General features: G+C 31.5%; 1 protein-coding gene across 6 annotated transcripts in view; it reads right to left on the bottom strand.

The window, feature by feature from the left end:
* LOC129218440 (E3 ubiquitin-protein ligase TRIP12-like) overlaps positions 1–17,407 on the bottom strand; it is a 246,296-nt gene that overhangs the window by 24,828 nt on the left and 204,061 nt on the right. For all 6 annotated transcript variants that reach the window (XM_054852706.1, XM_054852710.1, XM_054852708.1 and 3 more), the window contains 5 exons: positions 13,416–13,558; positions 9,500–9,653; positions 2,097–2,195; positions 420–534; positions 191–339 (listed from right to left, as the gene is read on the bottom strand). In XM_054852706.1, coding sequence (XP_054708681.1) covers positions 191–339; positions 420–534; positions 2,097–2,195; positions 9,500–9,653; positions 13,416–13,558 — 660 coding nt within the window. The remainder of the gene's footprint in view (positions 1–190; positions 340–419; positions 535–2,096; positions 2,196–9,499; positions 9,654–13,415; positions 13,559–17,407) is intronic.

The raw sequence follows: 17,407 nt of genomic DNA, 5'->3' as shown, positions 1-17,407 counted from the left end.
TCTGTTTCCTAGCTCGGAAAGAAGTTATCCTATGCATTTAAGTTCTGAAGAATATTGGGTTCTTGTGCTGATTTTGTTAAAAATTAAGCTCTGCGCATATGTCTACACATCCATACCTATCTATGAATCTATATGAACAGTTCGAATTTAAAGTTTTCTACAGTTTTTGTATTAATGAAATACTACATACAACTCTGGAATCCATCAATGCTTTAGCCAAGAATTTTCCCAGCAGCTTGAATTTACTTCGAACTCGAGTAACTAAGCCAACTTTAGCACTTCGGGAAAGAGGCATAGGAAATAATCCCATAGGGCAATGTACATAACTAGTAGGCACATCTGAAAAAAATATATATTTAAAATTTAAAAAATCCATTTTACAATTAATGTTCTAATTGAAAAGGGAAAAATTCAAATACCTTTTCCATTATTAACAAGTATTTTTTCACCACGCCACATATCTAAGTCTCCTCTTTGTAACTCTTTAGAAACTAGGGCATAAAATTCCAGAGTGGGACCCAAGCCAGTTCCGACCTATAGCATCAAACAAAATATTCAGATTTGTCGAATTTCTTAAAAGCTTACAACTTAAATTCATAAAGTCAATAAAACTGAAATAGTTTTCATACATTGAATATAACATTTTCTGCGAATCCAGAGTGCTGGAAATTTTATCAATTTTGGTTAATTAGGAAAAACAACGCACACTTCTTATGCATCAGTCATGCAAGGTTTGACATAGAGAAGTTATTCACCCTTAGGAAAATTACTAGATTGAATTAACTTTAAATTTAATAATAATAAACTTAAAAAAAAAAAAAAAAAAAAGCTGCTTTTCAGGAAACTAAATTTTATTTGTTCATAAGTTTTTATAAGTATCTCGCAAGACTTATTGCATTTAAAAATTAATTGGATGAAAAAAGCTTTATTGTGGTTTAGCTGGAGCAAACATTATAAGAAAGAGACAATCCTTTTAACAATCATTAGGAAATCAATAATTTGCTTCATATATTACTTCAAATCAAAAGATTATAGCTGATAAAAAAGAGAAAAATGTAGTTTCTGCAGCTAATCCTCTGGCACAAGTCTAAATTACATACGGTTGTTCATGTTGTGACATTGTATTACTGACATTAAGAAATTATTTTAGTCAGGGAATGTGTAGTTTTTAAAGTAAAGTAATACCCTAAAGTTACATAATAAATGGTTCTAATATCTAATAAAAATTCTTAAAACCAAAGTAGCGTAAAATAAAAAACATATCTACCTCTTTACAAATTGCATTTCAATATATAACTCACAACAGAGGAATTCTAATAACCCAATATTTTGAAAGAAACAAAGTTTTTCTTTTAATATGTAACGGAAAATCTGTATCACAAAATAATTGGATTAAACAAAGTTCCTCTAATACTGACAGTTTTCTTTTAATTTTAATGTTCAAAACATTAACACATTTGTTTGACAATAAATTGTCTTTTTTTTACACAAAGTATTACTTTTACAATGGTCTGTAAAATTCTTAAGTTTTTATTTTCAGTCAAACTGTTAGAGACTGGGTCTGAAGAAGGGATGTGTTGTTCATGAACCAACCGTTCTCAAAGACCTTAAAATGAATGGTGCAGTACCATTTCTTAAAAAGTGTCGGTCATTCTTTCGAATGATGATATTCATTTCATAGTTCTCTCTCTTTTAGTTAATTTTTTAATTCCTTTTTTTTCATGTGCTTTGGGTCTGAAGTACCATAATTTATGGGAAATGCTGTGAATTTCATATGTTTAAAACTGGAAAAAAAAAAAACGTAAAGAAAGATTATTACAGTAAGGAAAATTTCAACAATGCCCTTAAGTTACACAAATATGGCTTTAATTAGTTTCAGTAAAAATTCTTTAAATCAAATTGATCTAAAGTCAGGACATATACAGGAAACAAACTTCTAAAATATCTAGTAATTAATTTTAATTCCCAAATGAATTTGTACACACTGAAAAGATGTCATGAATGAAATAATTATTAAATGCTTTTCATCAGATGGATGCAAAGTGAGACATAAGTATTTTGTTCAATATGGTAACTCAAAAAATGAATATAATTACCTCACTCTCATACTGTATTTCTAGCAGCGCTTTAGAACTTCCAAGATCTTGCAAAACTACTTCTGCTTGCTTCAGTAAGTCATCTCTAGATACGGTGCGCTAAAAATATTTCATAATGCATTTTGAGTCTTTTCAAGAAACATTGATCATTGAATACTTAATGTTCAACAAAAGAAATACATTGTCCCATGTTAACCAGCAGGCATTATAATAAATGTTTTCAAAATGGTGGTAGGGCCATTGCATGGAAAACGGCAATTTTGTCTCGCACATGACGCTTCATATATTTCATAAAAAATAATAGTTTAAAAGCCTGATGAACAAAATTTTGTTGCTTAAGAAATCACAAACGCATGTGTGACTTCTTAAGCAAAATCTTTCTTCAAAAAATATTTCTTTTTTATGAAATACAGGAACTGTCACGTGCAGGACAAAATGACCATTTTCAATGGAATGGGCATATACATGTTTTTTTGCAGTGGTTTAAATAATTATTTCTAAACTAATGAGATATGTTTCCTTTACGTTGATACCATAGCTTTCAAAATCTAGTTTGTTCCTTCATTGCCGTATTAAAAGAGGAAAAATATTAGCTTATTCATAAACAGGTTACCAGAGGTTGACTTTGGATGCCCCACACTTGAAGCATGTAAATAAATTTTATTTTGAATAACAAAATTGTTTAATAAAAATATAATTGTGTCAGGAGTACCTTTGTATCAAATGTAAAGATTAAAAAAATTGCTTACCCCCGTTTCCTTAAAATATTAAGAGATATGACAAAATGTTAATGAAATTTAAGTGATTTTTTGTCCTGCACGTGACAGTGGAATGGCCCAGTAACATTTGAGCATTATTTCTATTTAATGAAGTGATTGAAAAATGGTGAAGTCTTATGACAGGCAAATGAACTATTAACTTGAATGGAATTCAAATTATTTATAACTTAAAAATCCATTTTGCAACAATAAATCAAGCTAATATGGTGAGAAAGCATTAAACAGTAGAACCTTGATTATCCAAGCTAACTGGGGCAGCTAGAGCATCAAATATCGGAAATCTAGCTGAATAGAAACTTTGTACAAAATCTGGTCAAGGTCACAAGTTTTTAAAATGTATTAATTAAAAACACAAAATATTTTTTAAAGTTGAACCTATAAAATGTAATCTTTTACAGTTGTTACTTATGCCACTCAGGAACCCGAGCCCGCGTAGCGATGCTACTTGATTTCAAGGCAGAAGGTTTACGGCCTCGGTTTTAATTGAGCGCCTATTTCTAGGTGAAAGTCCGATTTGGCTCAGTCAACATGATAGATGGCAGCACCATTTACGCACAGTTCGATAATTTAGAACCAGACCAGAGGCCGAATAACTTTCTGGTCTAGCACCCCCAGAGGTATCGTTTCACTTGGAGGACATTGTGACCACAAGCATATTTAATGTCGCTCAGTCACCATTAATGACGATGGTGGATCTTTGACCAGCGAGGATCAAACCCAAGACCCTCCGGTCACAAGTCCTTACCGATCAGGCCACCATGGCCCTCTTTTACAGTTAAAAAACTAAAACGAAAAGTAACTTGTAAAAAGTTTTAAAAAGTCAACTGAATTTTTTTTAACAATACTAATTAAATCTTGAAAGATGCTCCTAAAAAAACAATTTCCAGAAAATATATTTTATTTTCAAACTGAAAATTCATCATTTTATTAAATGAATATTATTATTTTTTTAAAAATAGACTTTATCATTGGCTTTGTTAACAGAAACCTATTTTTTTTTTGAAATAAGGCCCCCCCCCCCACACCCAAAAAAAAAGCTGCCAAAATGAGTATTTGGAAGACTATAAAACTTGAATCGTACTCAGAAAGAAAATCATAGATAACAACCCAAATTCAAAACAACAGAATATCAGCACTTTCTAAACAAAACTTTTCAACGACTCTTGTAAAAGAAACGAACGCAAATTAAAAAGGGTGAGGAATGTTGTTCATGAATAGACAAAATATTTTTTAACAATTTGGACAGATTTTTTTTTCTAACTTAAGGGTCATTAAAACATTTAAAAATTAAATGGATTTTTTCTCTGGGTGAAAAAATTAGAATAATTAATTCTTTTATAACAAGTTTCAGAAGCTGTGAAAATATTTGCACTCCTGTAAGCCGACAGGTAGACAAGTGTAAAATTTGATAGGAAAATCATACGCTAGTCTTTTGCTTAAAATGGGCTGTCAACGTCAGTTATGAAACAGCAAAGCTATGTATTGTATCATTGCTAAAAGTTATAGAAAAACAATTGATTTTGGATCAAATAAATGTTTTACAATCTATGGTTCTGAAGATTTTAAAGGATTTTAGAACAAGCCAGCTAAAAGTAACCAAAGTAAATATAGTAGAAAGCTTTTAACTACTTCCAGAGATGAACTCAACTGGAAGTTGAATCCCCAAAACAATAGTGTTTAAATTGCTTCTTACATTGATATGTGTCTGAAAGAATCTGTAGTTAATGTGTCCAAGTCAACTACACTTTACTGATTGCATAAATTGCAGTTTCAGTTGTAGGTCCTACAAGTAAAACTAAAAATGAAAACGACACAATTCTCCTAGAAATCATCAAGATATACTGGATTACTGCATGATTCATTCTTCTGAGCAGGGCTGTGGAGTCGGAGTCGGACTGATTTTGGGGTAAAGGAGTCGGAGTCGGAGTTGTTAGAAAACTTGCCGACTCCGACTCCGGGTTCCTTTTTTTCTTTCCTTTTCACTGACTCTCCTTGCATTTTTTAAAAACTGACTAACAATTGGTTCAGTTACATGTATAAAAAGATACTAATGAGAAAATAACTGCCATTATGGCAATCAGCTAGCCTGAATGCTTACCGAACTTACTGTAGCCGTCCTCTAGTTTGCTTGCTTTTTAACTTAACTAATAGCGACTGTCAGCAAACGGTTTTGTTGCCCAACATTTTCAAGTAATCACTTTCAGATAAAAATAGAAATATAGTGTTTTGTTTGATCTCAGTTATAAAATAGCGAAAGAAATGTAACAAATTAATAAGTCGAGGCCCGTAGCTAAGGTTGAAATGTTTAAGGGTGATCGACAAATTCAAAAACGTTCTGGCGCGAAAGCACGAATCCAAAAGATCCAATGAAAAATAATCTAATGTTTTTTTATTTATTAAGACTATTTCTATAAGCTTGGTTCTCACTAAAAAGTATGGAACAAAATAAGTGTAAATGATTTCTTGATTGCAACACTCAATAATTGCAGCTAATCTTAAAATCTTAATATTAAGGTTAATTCTAAAGCAGACAATAAAATTTAAATTAAAAATTTAGCGAAGAAGAAATATAGGTATAGTAAAAGCTATTCGTACAAATTTGTATAGCGGCCGCATTTTGTGTAAAATTAGCTCCTGATGTATATGTGCCCTATTTTCGTTGAAATTTGATTGATGAAATATAATTTAAAATATATTCCCGAAAATTTTCAGAATTAAAGTACTTATAAACTCTGAAATTAACTTTGGGTGTCATCTACCTGATGGGTGTTACCCAGGGAAAACCACCCCCTCTCAAGAACTTGGATTTATAAAAAAAAAAAGCTTTTTTTCTCTCAAGTTACAGCTTTCAGAAATTGAAAGCACACGATTTGATCAATATCTATTTGTTAAACATTAAAGGGGGGCAAATTGCAGATAATCCTTTTCAAATTTTTTAAAAGGGATTTTTAAGTCATCTCACTTCTTAACTCGTAACTGTTGGAAAATTTGATTTTTAAATTGAATTTCTAACGTTGTATGCGTCTTGGGTTTACAATAAAAAACAAAATGCGAAATTTTCATGAAAAGGAATCAATATTTCAATCTCTGTTTAGAGGTTTTCCCCCTTCCCCTGAAGGGAGAGAGGGAGTTGAAAAAATACAATTAAAAATATCAAAAACATCCGGAGTCGGAGTCGGAGTCGGGCGTTTCAAAATCCAGGAGTCGGAGTCGGGGTCGGAGTCGGCCATTTTCCTTCCGACTCCGCAGCCCTGCTTCTGAGGCAGATCAGTGACACAGCAAATAATTCAGCAAAATCTGTCATACATACACATCTTTCAGCAAAATTCCACTTTGTGACACATCACTAAATCAACTAGTATATGGAAAACAAAGAGATATCAACATTAAACTGGCCAAGCAACTCTTCTGATATCAATAAACCTGAGACTTAGTGGCATCATATAATCCAGTGGAGACCAATCTACGGCACGAGTATCATGTATAGCCCGAAAGGCTGATCTATGTGGCCTGTTGATGTGTTCAAAATCACAAATTGAAAAAGATATTTCTGAAGCTCCTAGTATAACCAATCATCTTCATTTTGCATTACGAATGAATAATGCAAATTCAACATCAAATAGTCAGAAATTCCTATTTAAAAAAGTTTGAAACTTGGTATGGATAAAAGAGGCATGTTTATGATAACAATTCATGGATTGTAATATTATTTCCTTTTTGATTTTTTCCTTGTGTTATCAAAAAAGATTGAAATATGTTTTAATTTTATATGTATTCTAACCTGGCAGAATCATCTCAGTATAAGGTGTGGCCGGCACGTAACAGAAGGTTGGGCATCACTGGTCTAACCTAAAGGAAAAGGGTCACGACCTAGTTCCCACCAACAAAATTGAACTCATTGTTGTATGGAACAGTATCAGTAGGGATGAAAGTAGACAACTAGTGAAACCCATTTCTGAATAGATTAGAGCTGTGATTCTAGCAAAAGGTGACATAAGAAAGTGTTTATAGTTTTTTTTAACTGTATTTTTTCCCCTTAAATTTAAATATTCTAATTTTGTGACTCAATGTAAACCATTACCACTACAGACGTTTATGTTATTCTGTTTACGATAACTTTCAATTAAGTTTACATGAAATTTTAAGTACTTTTTAAAGTCCAAAAAAGGCAGAACATTCATTTAAATACCTATTTTGTACTTATATTTTGTAAATTTAACTTTTCCCAGAAAAGTGAAAAGTGTCTTATTGTTTGAATATGGGTTGTATATTATGTATAAAGTGTTTATTTAGAAAGCAGAACATACACAAACAAAAAAAAAAAAAAAGATTTACAAAGGAAACATATGCCATTCTTTTTTTCCCTATGCTTATTCATAAGAACAAATGTTAACTGTAAATCCTTATACATTATTTCTGTAGCCTAGTTTTTGTTCCTACGTGAGATCGTCCTCAATTCTTGATCGATTTCTTTGAGTCACACCTCATCTTAAAGCTTATCGTGCAGGCTAATGACGAAAAATAGACCCACGGTCTAAATGGCAAAGTGGCTACTCCATAAAGCGGGTTTGACTGTACTAAAGAAAGAAAAAGTAGGAAAAAAAAGGAAAAAGTAGGAAAATAAGGAGAGAGCTCTAAAAAGTAGGAAAAATAGGAACTCTTCGGGGTCTGTTCATTAGAAAACAAAGTAAAAAAATTAAATTACTTGCAACTTGATGGGTAAAATATCATTTTTTTCTTCTTTTGGCAAAAAACAAATAGCCAACAACACATTTTTAATACATTCAAAAAGCTACGCATAAAAAAACGAACTTAGTTCAACTGATTTTGTATTTTAACCATTTAGTTAAATGAACGGTTGACATACATTCAGTTAGATGAACAGGTGCTGCAATCTAAGCCATAACAGTTCAAGCAGCCCACGATAAAAAATTGTATAAAATTCAAAAATAAAAACACTTCTCTTCAATATCTTATCTTATATATTATTTCTGTGGAATATTTTTCTGTCGGTATGCGAGATCTTTCCTATTTCTTAAAGAAAATCCCCTTCCCCCTCACCTTCAAGCGCATCGGGCCGGCTAATGACGAAAAAGAGACTTACGGTCTAAAAATCGATTTTTCAGAAACTCCCTTTGCTGTTGCAAAACCTTGATGCAGCTTGTAGTTCTTATTCATATTTTTTAATCAAAATTCTAATACAATTTTCCAATCTTTTGAGTCGCTTTTGGTGAAAAAAAAATTACAATGAACCTGTGTTTTTTTAAAATAAAGCTGAAAAGCACTGGATTTAGTTGCTCAGTTAAATTGATAAGTTTTTCAGTAGAGCGTTCGGTTATAAACTAGCTGAACTACAGTTAGGGCCCTGCATGGGGATGTCTGACATTATAGCTAAAATTTAGATTAATATTATGCATTACATGTGCTCATAACATACAACAGATAACATAACGTAAGGCAATAAAATAAATGCGATGGGAGTGCGACTTGGTATTTCGACTCCTTTATGCAGGCTACAATTATTATTCAGATAAGATGACTATTTATCGAAAGCTGTTCTTTCTTTATTTTTTTTAAATCTTTGACTCCATTCAGACCAAGCATAATGTAAGCATAAAAAAAGTATCAGATTTAAAAATTCAGACCTCAAGGGAATCCTTTTTGTGCAGAAAAACTTTTTCATTGTAGGCTGAAATGTAGATTTTTTTAATAGCAGTGTTAGACATTTTGTATAAATGAAAAAATACTACGCCAAATTGAAATTACGAGTTTCACCCAGTAAAACTTTAACTATTTATTTGAATATGATGTAAAACATTAAAATTATTATCAACTTCATTAGTAAGAAATCATTTTCTACTCCTCTGCTTTCAGCGGAAAAAAAAAAAGCATTTTGTCTACGTTCGAAAAATTACACTTGAAAAATGGACACAGTTCAACTGGCTTTTGTTTTGAATTTTAAGTGTTCGATTGAAAGAAAACATATGCTGGCATTCAAGCTGTAACAGTTAAAGCAGCCTGCTATGCGAAATCGTATCACTTTTCAAAAATAAAAACGCTTATTTTCAATCTAATTTATTATATATCTAGAATGATTGTTTTAATTGCTATGCGAGATCTTCCTCATTCCTCCATCAAATTCCATGTTTTACAAATAATTTTTGTTGGCTACTGACAAAACATAGATGTACTGTTTTTTTTTGAAAAGCTTTTTTGCTGTTTATTATTACATACTGCTTCAATGAATAGCATTCGTTCGAGTGTCCTGCTGTTAACCAGAATGGGGCCAAATTGAATCCGTGCCAATAAATCTTTCTTTATTGTATCTTTTTTTTCCGTCAGATGCTCACATACCCAGGACTATATTTGCCACAACCCGTTTTTTTCACATGCACAATTATTGCTTTTTCACGAGTCACTCAGAAAATAAATGCTATTTTTCTTTCCGGTGATAGAAGTGACTGATTCACAAATGTCTATTTTTCAAAGCACTAAATTCTTATTTACAATAACAAACTATGGGAGGAACTTTAACAGCTGTACAAGTAATTATTTAAAGACTTACCAAAATTGAAGTTGAACAAAAGAATAACAGTATAAAGAAACTAGAAATCTACTACTCACTTTTCTTCTGTCAAGTCTTGGAGTTACACGTTCACTACTATCACTGTTGCTCATTTCTGGTGTCATGTCAAGCAATCTCTGTAGTGCACGATCTCTATCAAAAGATGTAACATAGAACAAAAGGTGTCTGGTTTCAAATGGAAACAGGAACGGGCTAAAATTGAAAAATTATAAAAATAAAAAAACACATTATATGCAATGTTTAAAATTATTTGTAGTCCACTATACCAAGACAAGTGAAAAGCGATTTGAAACTGATTTATATCAATTGATTTCAATCAATTGATTTAAATCAATTGATTTTCTAAAAGAAATGATTTTTCTATATTAAACCCTAAAAATCCTATTGAAAGTTCTAAACTTCCCCAGCTATGCCTTTTTCTTAGTCCGTATTCTTTATTTATAGTTATCTTTAGGGATAGATCCTCACTTAACTGCTCTTATCTGTTTGAATTCTCTCTGCATACTCAACCTGAAAATTCTATTTTTTGGTTAGCAGCCAGTAGACACTTATGAGTTGGAGCCCATTTTTTAAAAATTATTAGCAGCTAAAATTATAAGATTTTTTTTTTTAATGAACACAATCAAGTAATCATAAAGGAACTGTGTAAAAGGTGGATATGCAGAAAAGCATTGGAAATTAAGGCTTGTTCCTGCATTACTTGAATATTTGTGTAAAAAGGAAGAAAGAAAACATTGAAATAAATATTGCTCCAATAGCAATTTGTGTTAAAAAAATTAAAGCATATACATATTAATTAGAAAACAAGGATGCTTAAAACTATGTATTGAATGAAATTGTTACAGTTCTAAAAGCAAGTTCTAAAATGTAATAATGTTATTGCATAAACAGTGTATATGTTGGAAACCAACTTCAAAATTGGACAAAGTCCGAAAAAAATGCTCACATTGCGAATGGATCACTGACCAAAAGCCCAAAGCCGAAAATGGTAAATTACTTCACCATTGTTTGTGCACATGAATCTGATCAATTATCTATGCGGCAAATCATTAGTGATCGAAGTTTGATTTTACACCTGACATTTAGGTGAAACATTCTCACATGGGTAAATAAGCCACATAAAAGACAGAAAACTATCCATTTTAATTCAAAGTATTTGATTAAATAAAATGATTGAAATGAGTATAAGTAAAACATAGTAAAATAATAAAAGACCGAACAAGACAATGTAATTTCTCCAGTAGCTTTAAATTAGTGTACGGAGTACAACATCAGTAATATTCCAGATTTCCCGATGAGTTTCTATAGGCCATCATTGTTCACTTCCATTATTACAGCTACAGTTGACCCCACTAATTAGGATAACTAATATTTCACGAAAATGTGTTCTATTAAGCGGGATATTTCATTAAACGGGACAAAAATACTAGACATCAACGGTTTGGTACATTTAAATTATATTTCATTAAGCAGGCTATTCTTTTAACCGATATTCCAATAAGCAGGCTTGACTGTATTACATTCTGGGTTCTCTTTCTCTGCCAAGCTCTGGAATCCGTATCCCAATGTTCTGACTGACACTCATTGGAAGGAATTTAATATCACCGACTTTTATCTGGCTTATTTATCCATATGAAGACGTTTCTCCCATATGTGAAATATGAAATCAGACTTGATCACTACTGATTCGCTGCATCGCATTGTGAAGTGAGCTAATTTAAGCGTGCAAACTCCAAAATGATTCACCATTTTGGACTTCTGTCGGTGAATCCTTCACGATGTGGGCTTTTTTTTTGGACACTGTCCGATTTTGGAGTTGGGTTACAACATATATGCAGTGGCATCACTTGGGGGGGGGGGGGTCACCCATCTGGAGGGGGTCACATTCTAAGTAGAATTGCAAGTTTTTGAAAAAATATGAAGCTAAAATACATAAGACTACATATTTGACAATTTTTCCCCGGACTCCCCCCCTTTCATTTGTTTTCTGTATATTAGCCCACTTAAAACTTTTGTCATAACAAAAATGTAGTTTCTGAAAATTGCATGATGTTTGCACTTTTTTTTTGTCTTTGTAGAGGGAGTGGGGGTGACACCCCAAATTTCCACCTCAGGTGCCACTCATGCAAGGTATACCACTGCATATATGTCAATACTTTTATAGGAAAGTAGAGGTTAAAAATGAGAAACTCATTTTAAAATACAAGCTTCATATATAAAGGTTAGTTAAACCTAATTTTTAAAAATTTGGCCTAGTTTTTAAAAAATATTTCAGTTTGATTTTAGTCAAGAAAATCTAATTAAAATTTTTTTATGGTGTAACTCATTTGACTTTCATCTCATAATGCTACCTAATTAGATTATTTTCCATCAATTTCTTGAATTGATGGAAAATAATCTAATAATGTGTACTGGAACCGTCTTTATAGTGTACTGGATCCGTCAGGCTGAAGAATGTAAGAGGCGTTTGAAAAAGATGCGTAAGAGGACAAATTCTACAAAAAAAAAAAAAAAAGTAACCAAAAGAGGACAATAAAGTAACCAAAATATATCACATTCTGCATCATAAATTTTCCTAATCATGATTTTAAATGACAATGAGGCAGGTTTTTACATATATGGTTATATTGCTCTGCTTCTGATAAAAAAAAAAAAAAAAAAAAAAAAAAAAAACAGAAGTGCCCACATTTGATGTTATGCTTTCTTTTTCAATACATATAATTTCAAATTTTTTATCCATTATCCTCTCTTTCAGATTGGATACCATAAAATGGGGTAACTTTGGGACATTTTTCAAAGTTTTACTCTGTTCTTATCTTTATTTTCAAAGGAAAAAAACTTAAAAATATAACAGTTGAGTTGAGTAATTTTCTTACAAGATATAGAAAAAGAATAACTCTAGATGCAACGGTATTTCATAAAACCATTTTTTAATTTGTCCTAATTTTACCCCAATGATTGGGGTAACATTGGGACAGTGCTTTATCTCCACCGAAAACAGTAGGAAACATGACTTTGTACCAATGATACCCAACTATTGTTGTATAGGTGCATTATCTACATTAGAAACAACAAGGGAAGGGAGTTTATATCAATCCTAGAATATTATATCTGCACTTAGAAATGTTCCTTAACAAACAGATAGTGTAACTAGTATTATCTAAACCATATGTAAAGTTTAGCTTTTGTCATCTAAAGCCAAAAGATTGCTGTAAACTTGTAGCTCTAACTTTGAAAATTTTTCAGTCTCAATGTTCCCCGTGAAAGGATGAAAATTTAAAATTTTACAATGAAGAGGTTTTCAACATAAAACTTCTAATAACATGGTTACTTCTATATTAATCGCTGGAGGAGGTGTTTATCCATGTGAATACCTACCTGAATATAAGTTGGTGTGCACAGTTCTTGAGGCACAAGTGAAAGATTCACAAAAACAAGAATTTTGAAAAACAAATGGCGAGAAAAACTTTGTAAGAGTAAGTGCAGTGGACTACGGTTCTGACAATTGGCATCAGGTAGAAGTGCAATACAGGTCTACTCAACAGATGTGATTTCAGACTGAACCAAAGCAGGGTGCCCCACAAAGAACTCTGTAAACTCAAAATTACCCTCTGTACCAAAGTTACTCTGTTTTACGGATGTTTTAAATGCGTCTAACCACTTCGAGATTTATACATAATCGATTTTTGTTTCATTGAGAGCAGCTGGACTCAATCAATGGTTTTATGTTTTCAATATTCTTCAAGCTTTATAATCCACTCTTATCAAGCAATCAAGATTGTTTACCAATTGAAAATTGCCAAGACAAGGAAGGGAGGAAATAACACTAAAAAATGCATTTCATTATTTACTTTAAAAAGAAAGATGAATGGAACATTATATTGGGTAATCAGTATAACCATGCTAAAATTTAGTGAAATTTTTACTTAAAAGTATTTAAAACACATTTTTTACCAGCAGTAGGCTATCTGTGAAAGCCAAGAAGGAACATTTCCAGTCATTATGGCCAAAGGATCTTGAAGCTGTCTGTTTGCTTTTGCAGTTAACTTGCTGTTTAGAAATTCCACTTGAGGAATAGCAGGAGCCCAAGAGCTCATCTAAATTAGGACACAGTTGATTATATTACATAATTTAAAATTTTAACATAAAAAAGAAAACACAAAAGAACTTGACAAAAATTTAAATAAAAAAAAAGTAACTGTTTTCAAAAGCGAAACAAGAGTTACATTCAGGTGTATTTCATAAAACAAGAAAAATGTTACAAAAGTAGTTATAAATACATATATTAATGAACTTAATGAATTTATTCCACATTTCATGAACATACATCACTGATGTTAAATGAGAGAAAAAAATAATCTGAAATCCACTCAGAATTTCAACTGAAAAATTTTCAATCTAGATTTTTTTCATATTTAACATTCTACTTTTATGTATTTATATGAACCTTATTTAAGTACAAATAAATATTAAAAACATAACATATTTTTGTGGAGAGAAGCAAATTATAATAGTCATCAAGTGCATTGAAGAGAAAAATGATACAAAATGCAAAAGATCAAGATACCTGGACTATCATCATTAATATTTAAGTTGATATTTAAAGCAATTTTAAGCAAAATTACAAATTGGTCAATAAGTTTTTGGTCTGATCCATACACGGCACTGTTGTCGATAAAACTATATGATTTCTGGATAGTATTAACTTTCAAACAATATGCAGCAAAAAGTCATGACAATTAGAGGTTTAGTCTGGGAAACTGCTTTTGATGAAAAAAAACTTTTGTTTTTTCAGACAACAGATAAAAAAAAATTTCATATGCTGATCAAACATCGTTTTTCCAATTCGGAGGAAGTACTGATCAAGCCAATCAGGTGATTTTGCCACTGTTTGGCTTCCACAGTATTTTTGAAGGTTAATATAATCAAGAAATTATACGGATCTGTCAATAGTGGGGCCATCTCTTTCTCAGACAGGAAACTTACAATGGATTATTTTGCAGTTCATATTCTAAAATAAACACTTCCCAAATAATCACCAAGCCTTTAGAAAAAAGCTATAACTTTTAAAGCAAAAAATCAAATTGATCTTTGAAAGAAAAGTTTATTTCTGTATTATGCAACGTTTAATATCGGAAAAAATATTTTAGCTTTATTCTAAGCAGATATACTGCTAATAAAAGTGAAGGGCCTGTTTACATCAAACAAAAAGGTGGGTTGGCAATGCACTAAATGTAACTGTTTTCCCACACTTTTGGGAACAATTTGCAGGAAAAAAGGGGTCTTATTTTAGACGCACAGTATGGGATCCCGAAACCAGAAAACTTAGGACAGGGAACTTTCAGGACTTTGGAATTTCTTACAGTTTAGATCCTGACTCAAAAAATAGCAAATTATTGTAGCGTGAGATATTTGGCATGCTCTCCTAAATTTCGTTGATGTTAGAGGCAAAATTTTCTCTCCTATATCCATCAATCTCAAGGAAAGCATACTTTGCTGCTAAAACAAGAAAGTTGGATGTAAATAGCATTGCTGTGGACTCACAGATGTTTATTATGAGTTGCATGGATAGGCCAATCATTATTTATACTGCAAAATGGCTTTGTATTTTTACTCAATAGGCTTCTTTTCATATACTAATGACAAAATGATAAGGATTATTTTAAACTGAAACAGCATGCTGAAAGATTGTTGCACTATTACAGCAAAATGTTATTATTACGCATGACACATGGCATCAAAGAAACAAAAATAAACTGTAAACACTGTTTTCAAAAAATAAACAATTATTGACAATTTTGTACATTTAAAAGAGAAAAAAGTGAATATTATTCGGAATTTTTGTTCTCTTTTTTTTTCAATGCAAGGAAAAATTTTCTGGATTTTGAGATTCTGAAATCAGGGTCCCATACTCTAGTAGCAACTAGGAACTTAGGTCGCTAATAGCAGATTCCAGCGGAAAACCAATTTTTTTGAGAAAAAGAGGACCAGCTTTTAGCTCTTAACGACCATTTTATTGGTTTAGAAAACATGCCCCAAATCGTAGATGCCATTTTGCAATTATAAGTTTCAATATTGTTCCAAATAAATCAGATATGTAAAAAAAAAAGTCAACTATTGCAGTCCTTTGTACTAAGAAATGAGTAAAATAAGTCAATGTGTGTAACAGAACAAATAAAAGCATCAAAACAAGTCAAAAAATTCAGCAAACAATTATTTTGAGGCTATTAAAACCAAGCCTTTTCATTAGTGCATAAAAATAATGAATGGTTATTGAAGTCCAAAGTAACAGTCAAAGGTCATTACGTGTCAAATCAACACACTGATTTTACCTCGCCCTGTCCGATTTTGATGAAATTTAGTACAGAGGTAGTGTTTATATAGACATAGAAATATATATATATATATATATATATATATATTTAAAATACGAAACAGTTTTGAAGATACAGCGCAGTAAAAGTACAAAAAATAGGTTTAATTTGTGAATGACCCATTTTTCACAATGATCTAGAATCTTTTCTAACTAATATAGAGAGAGGTGAAACAAGTGCTATTTGACAGCCTTTTTAATGATCTTTCCAATGATATGCAACATGATTAGGTCTGAAATAAATTTATTTAAATGAAATTTAAATTTTAATTTTAAATTTCTCAAAATGCGCCACCTCGGTTTTCTTCAAATTTTTTTTGAAAAATGTTTATACATTACTGAAATGGCTGTAGAAGTTTGAAGATGAAATCACAATGGGCTCATGTTGAAATATTTCATTGAATATAGCATTGTGGGATCTAAAACACTATCATCACATAATACAGCATGTTTTAAGTAGAGAAAAATATTTATCCAAGGCACGAAATTAATTCTATTTGAGTTGGATAGCGTCAAGTAGCTGATTGCAAGAGTGTTTCCTTGTTTGGAGTTCATCTATGTGTTTGTGTGTGTGTGGGGGGGGGGGAGATTTTTTTAAATATTTTTTTCCCTGAAATTTTGTATTATTTAATTTGTTGCATAATTTTGATAAATTTGGGTGAAAGTTCGAAAATAGAATTACTCAGTTTTTAAGCTACTGGTACAAAATAACCAAATTCTCGATCACCATCTTCAGTATTTTGTAGGTGACGCATAAGAAACTACATATGAGTTCCACTCTGACCTGCTAGTATGCAAGGTTTAGGCTTACCTCTAGCAAATTTCATGAAATGAAATGTACCTTTAAATAGGATTTTTTTCTGTTTATTTTATATAAAACTGAAATTGCAGAGAATTGACTTTTGGGATGTTTTTACTTTGCCCTATTATATGTTTGTATGGATTATACAATCTTTTACTCCTGGATTCATCTTATTCCATCCCATTCATAAAAGAGCTTCAAGTTTTCAGCAATTATAACTGGAAGACTTTTCCCAAGTTTTTGGGATAGGATACCTTTATCTGGTAGGAGTCCCCCCTCCCTCCTTTCCTCGTTGAGCTTTGAAATACCACATGATTTTTCATACTCCGTGATTCAGGCCTCATTTTTTAAACAGAGTAACATTAGAAAATTAAACTATTTGAATTTTAAAAAGTATTTCTCATCTGTTTTGGTCTGTTTCCGAAGGTATTTTGCGCTTGTAAAAGGTTTGCATTTCAATGCAAAACTGATCTCTTTTGATATTATTTGATCTGAACTCCATCTCATTTTCTTTTATCAATTGGGGATTCATTCTCCTCATTTTTGTTTTTGAAGCATTTAATATTTTAACAGTTTTAGAGTTCGTGGGAGTAAAATTTTGATCCAAATCTTTAGAACCTTTACTATCTTCAGCTTGCTGGCTTAATTCTTTCACCTTTTTTCAAAGGGGACAATTGTTTCTTGGAAAATTGATAAATTTTGGTATTTTATTGAATTTTACAGCTTTTCCGTCATCCAGTCAGAAACATATCAAAATTTCTTTTTATCTCT

Source organism: Uloborus diversus, chromosome 3 (genome assembly GCF_026930045.1).
Source record: "Uloborus diversus isolate 005 chromosome 3, Udiv.v.3.1, whole genome shotgun sequence".
Taxonomy (NCBI): Eukaryota; Metazoa; Arthropoda; class Arachnida; order Araneae; family Uloboridae; genus Uloborus; species Uloborus diversus.
This window is presented reverse-complemented; position numbering and strand designations above follow the sequence as displayed.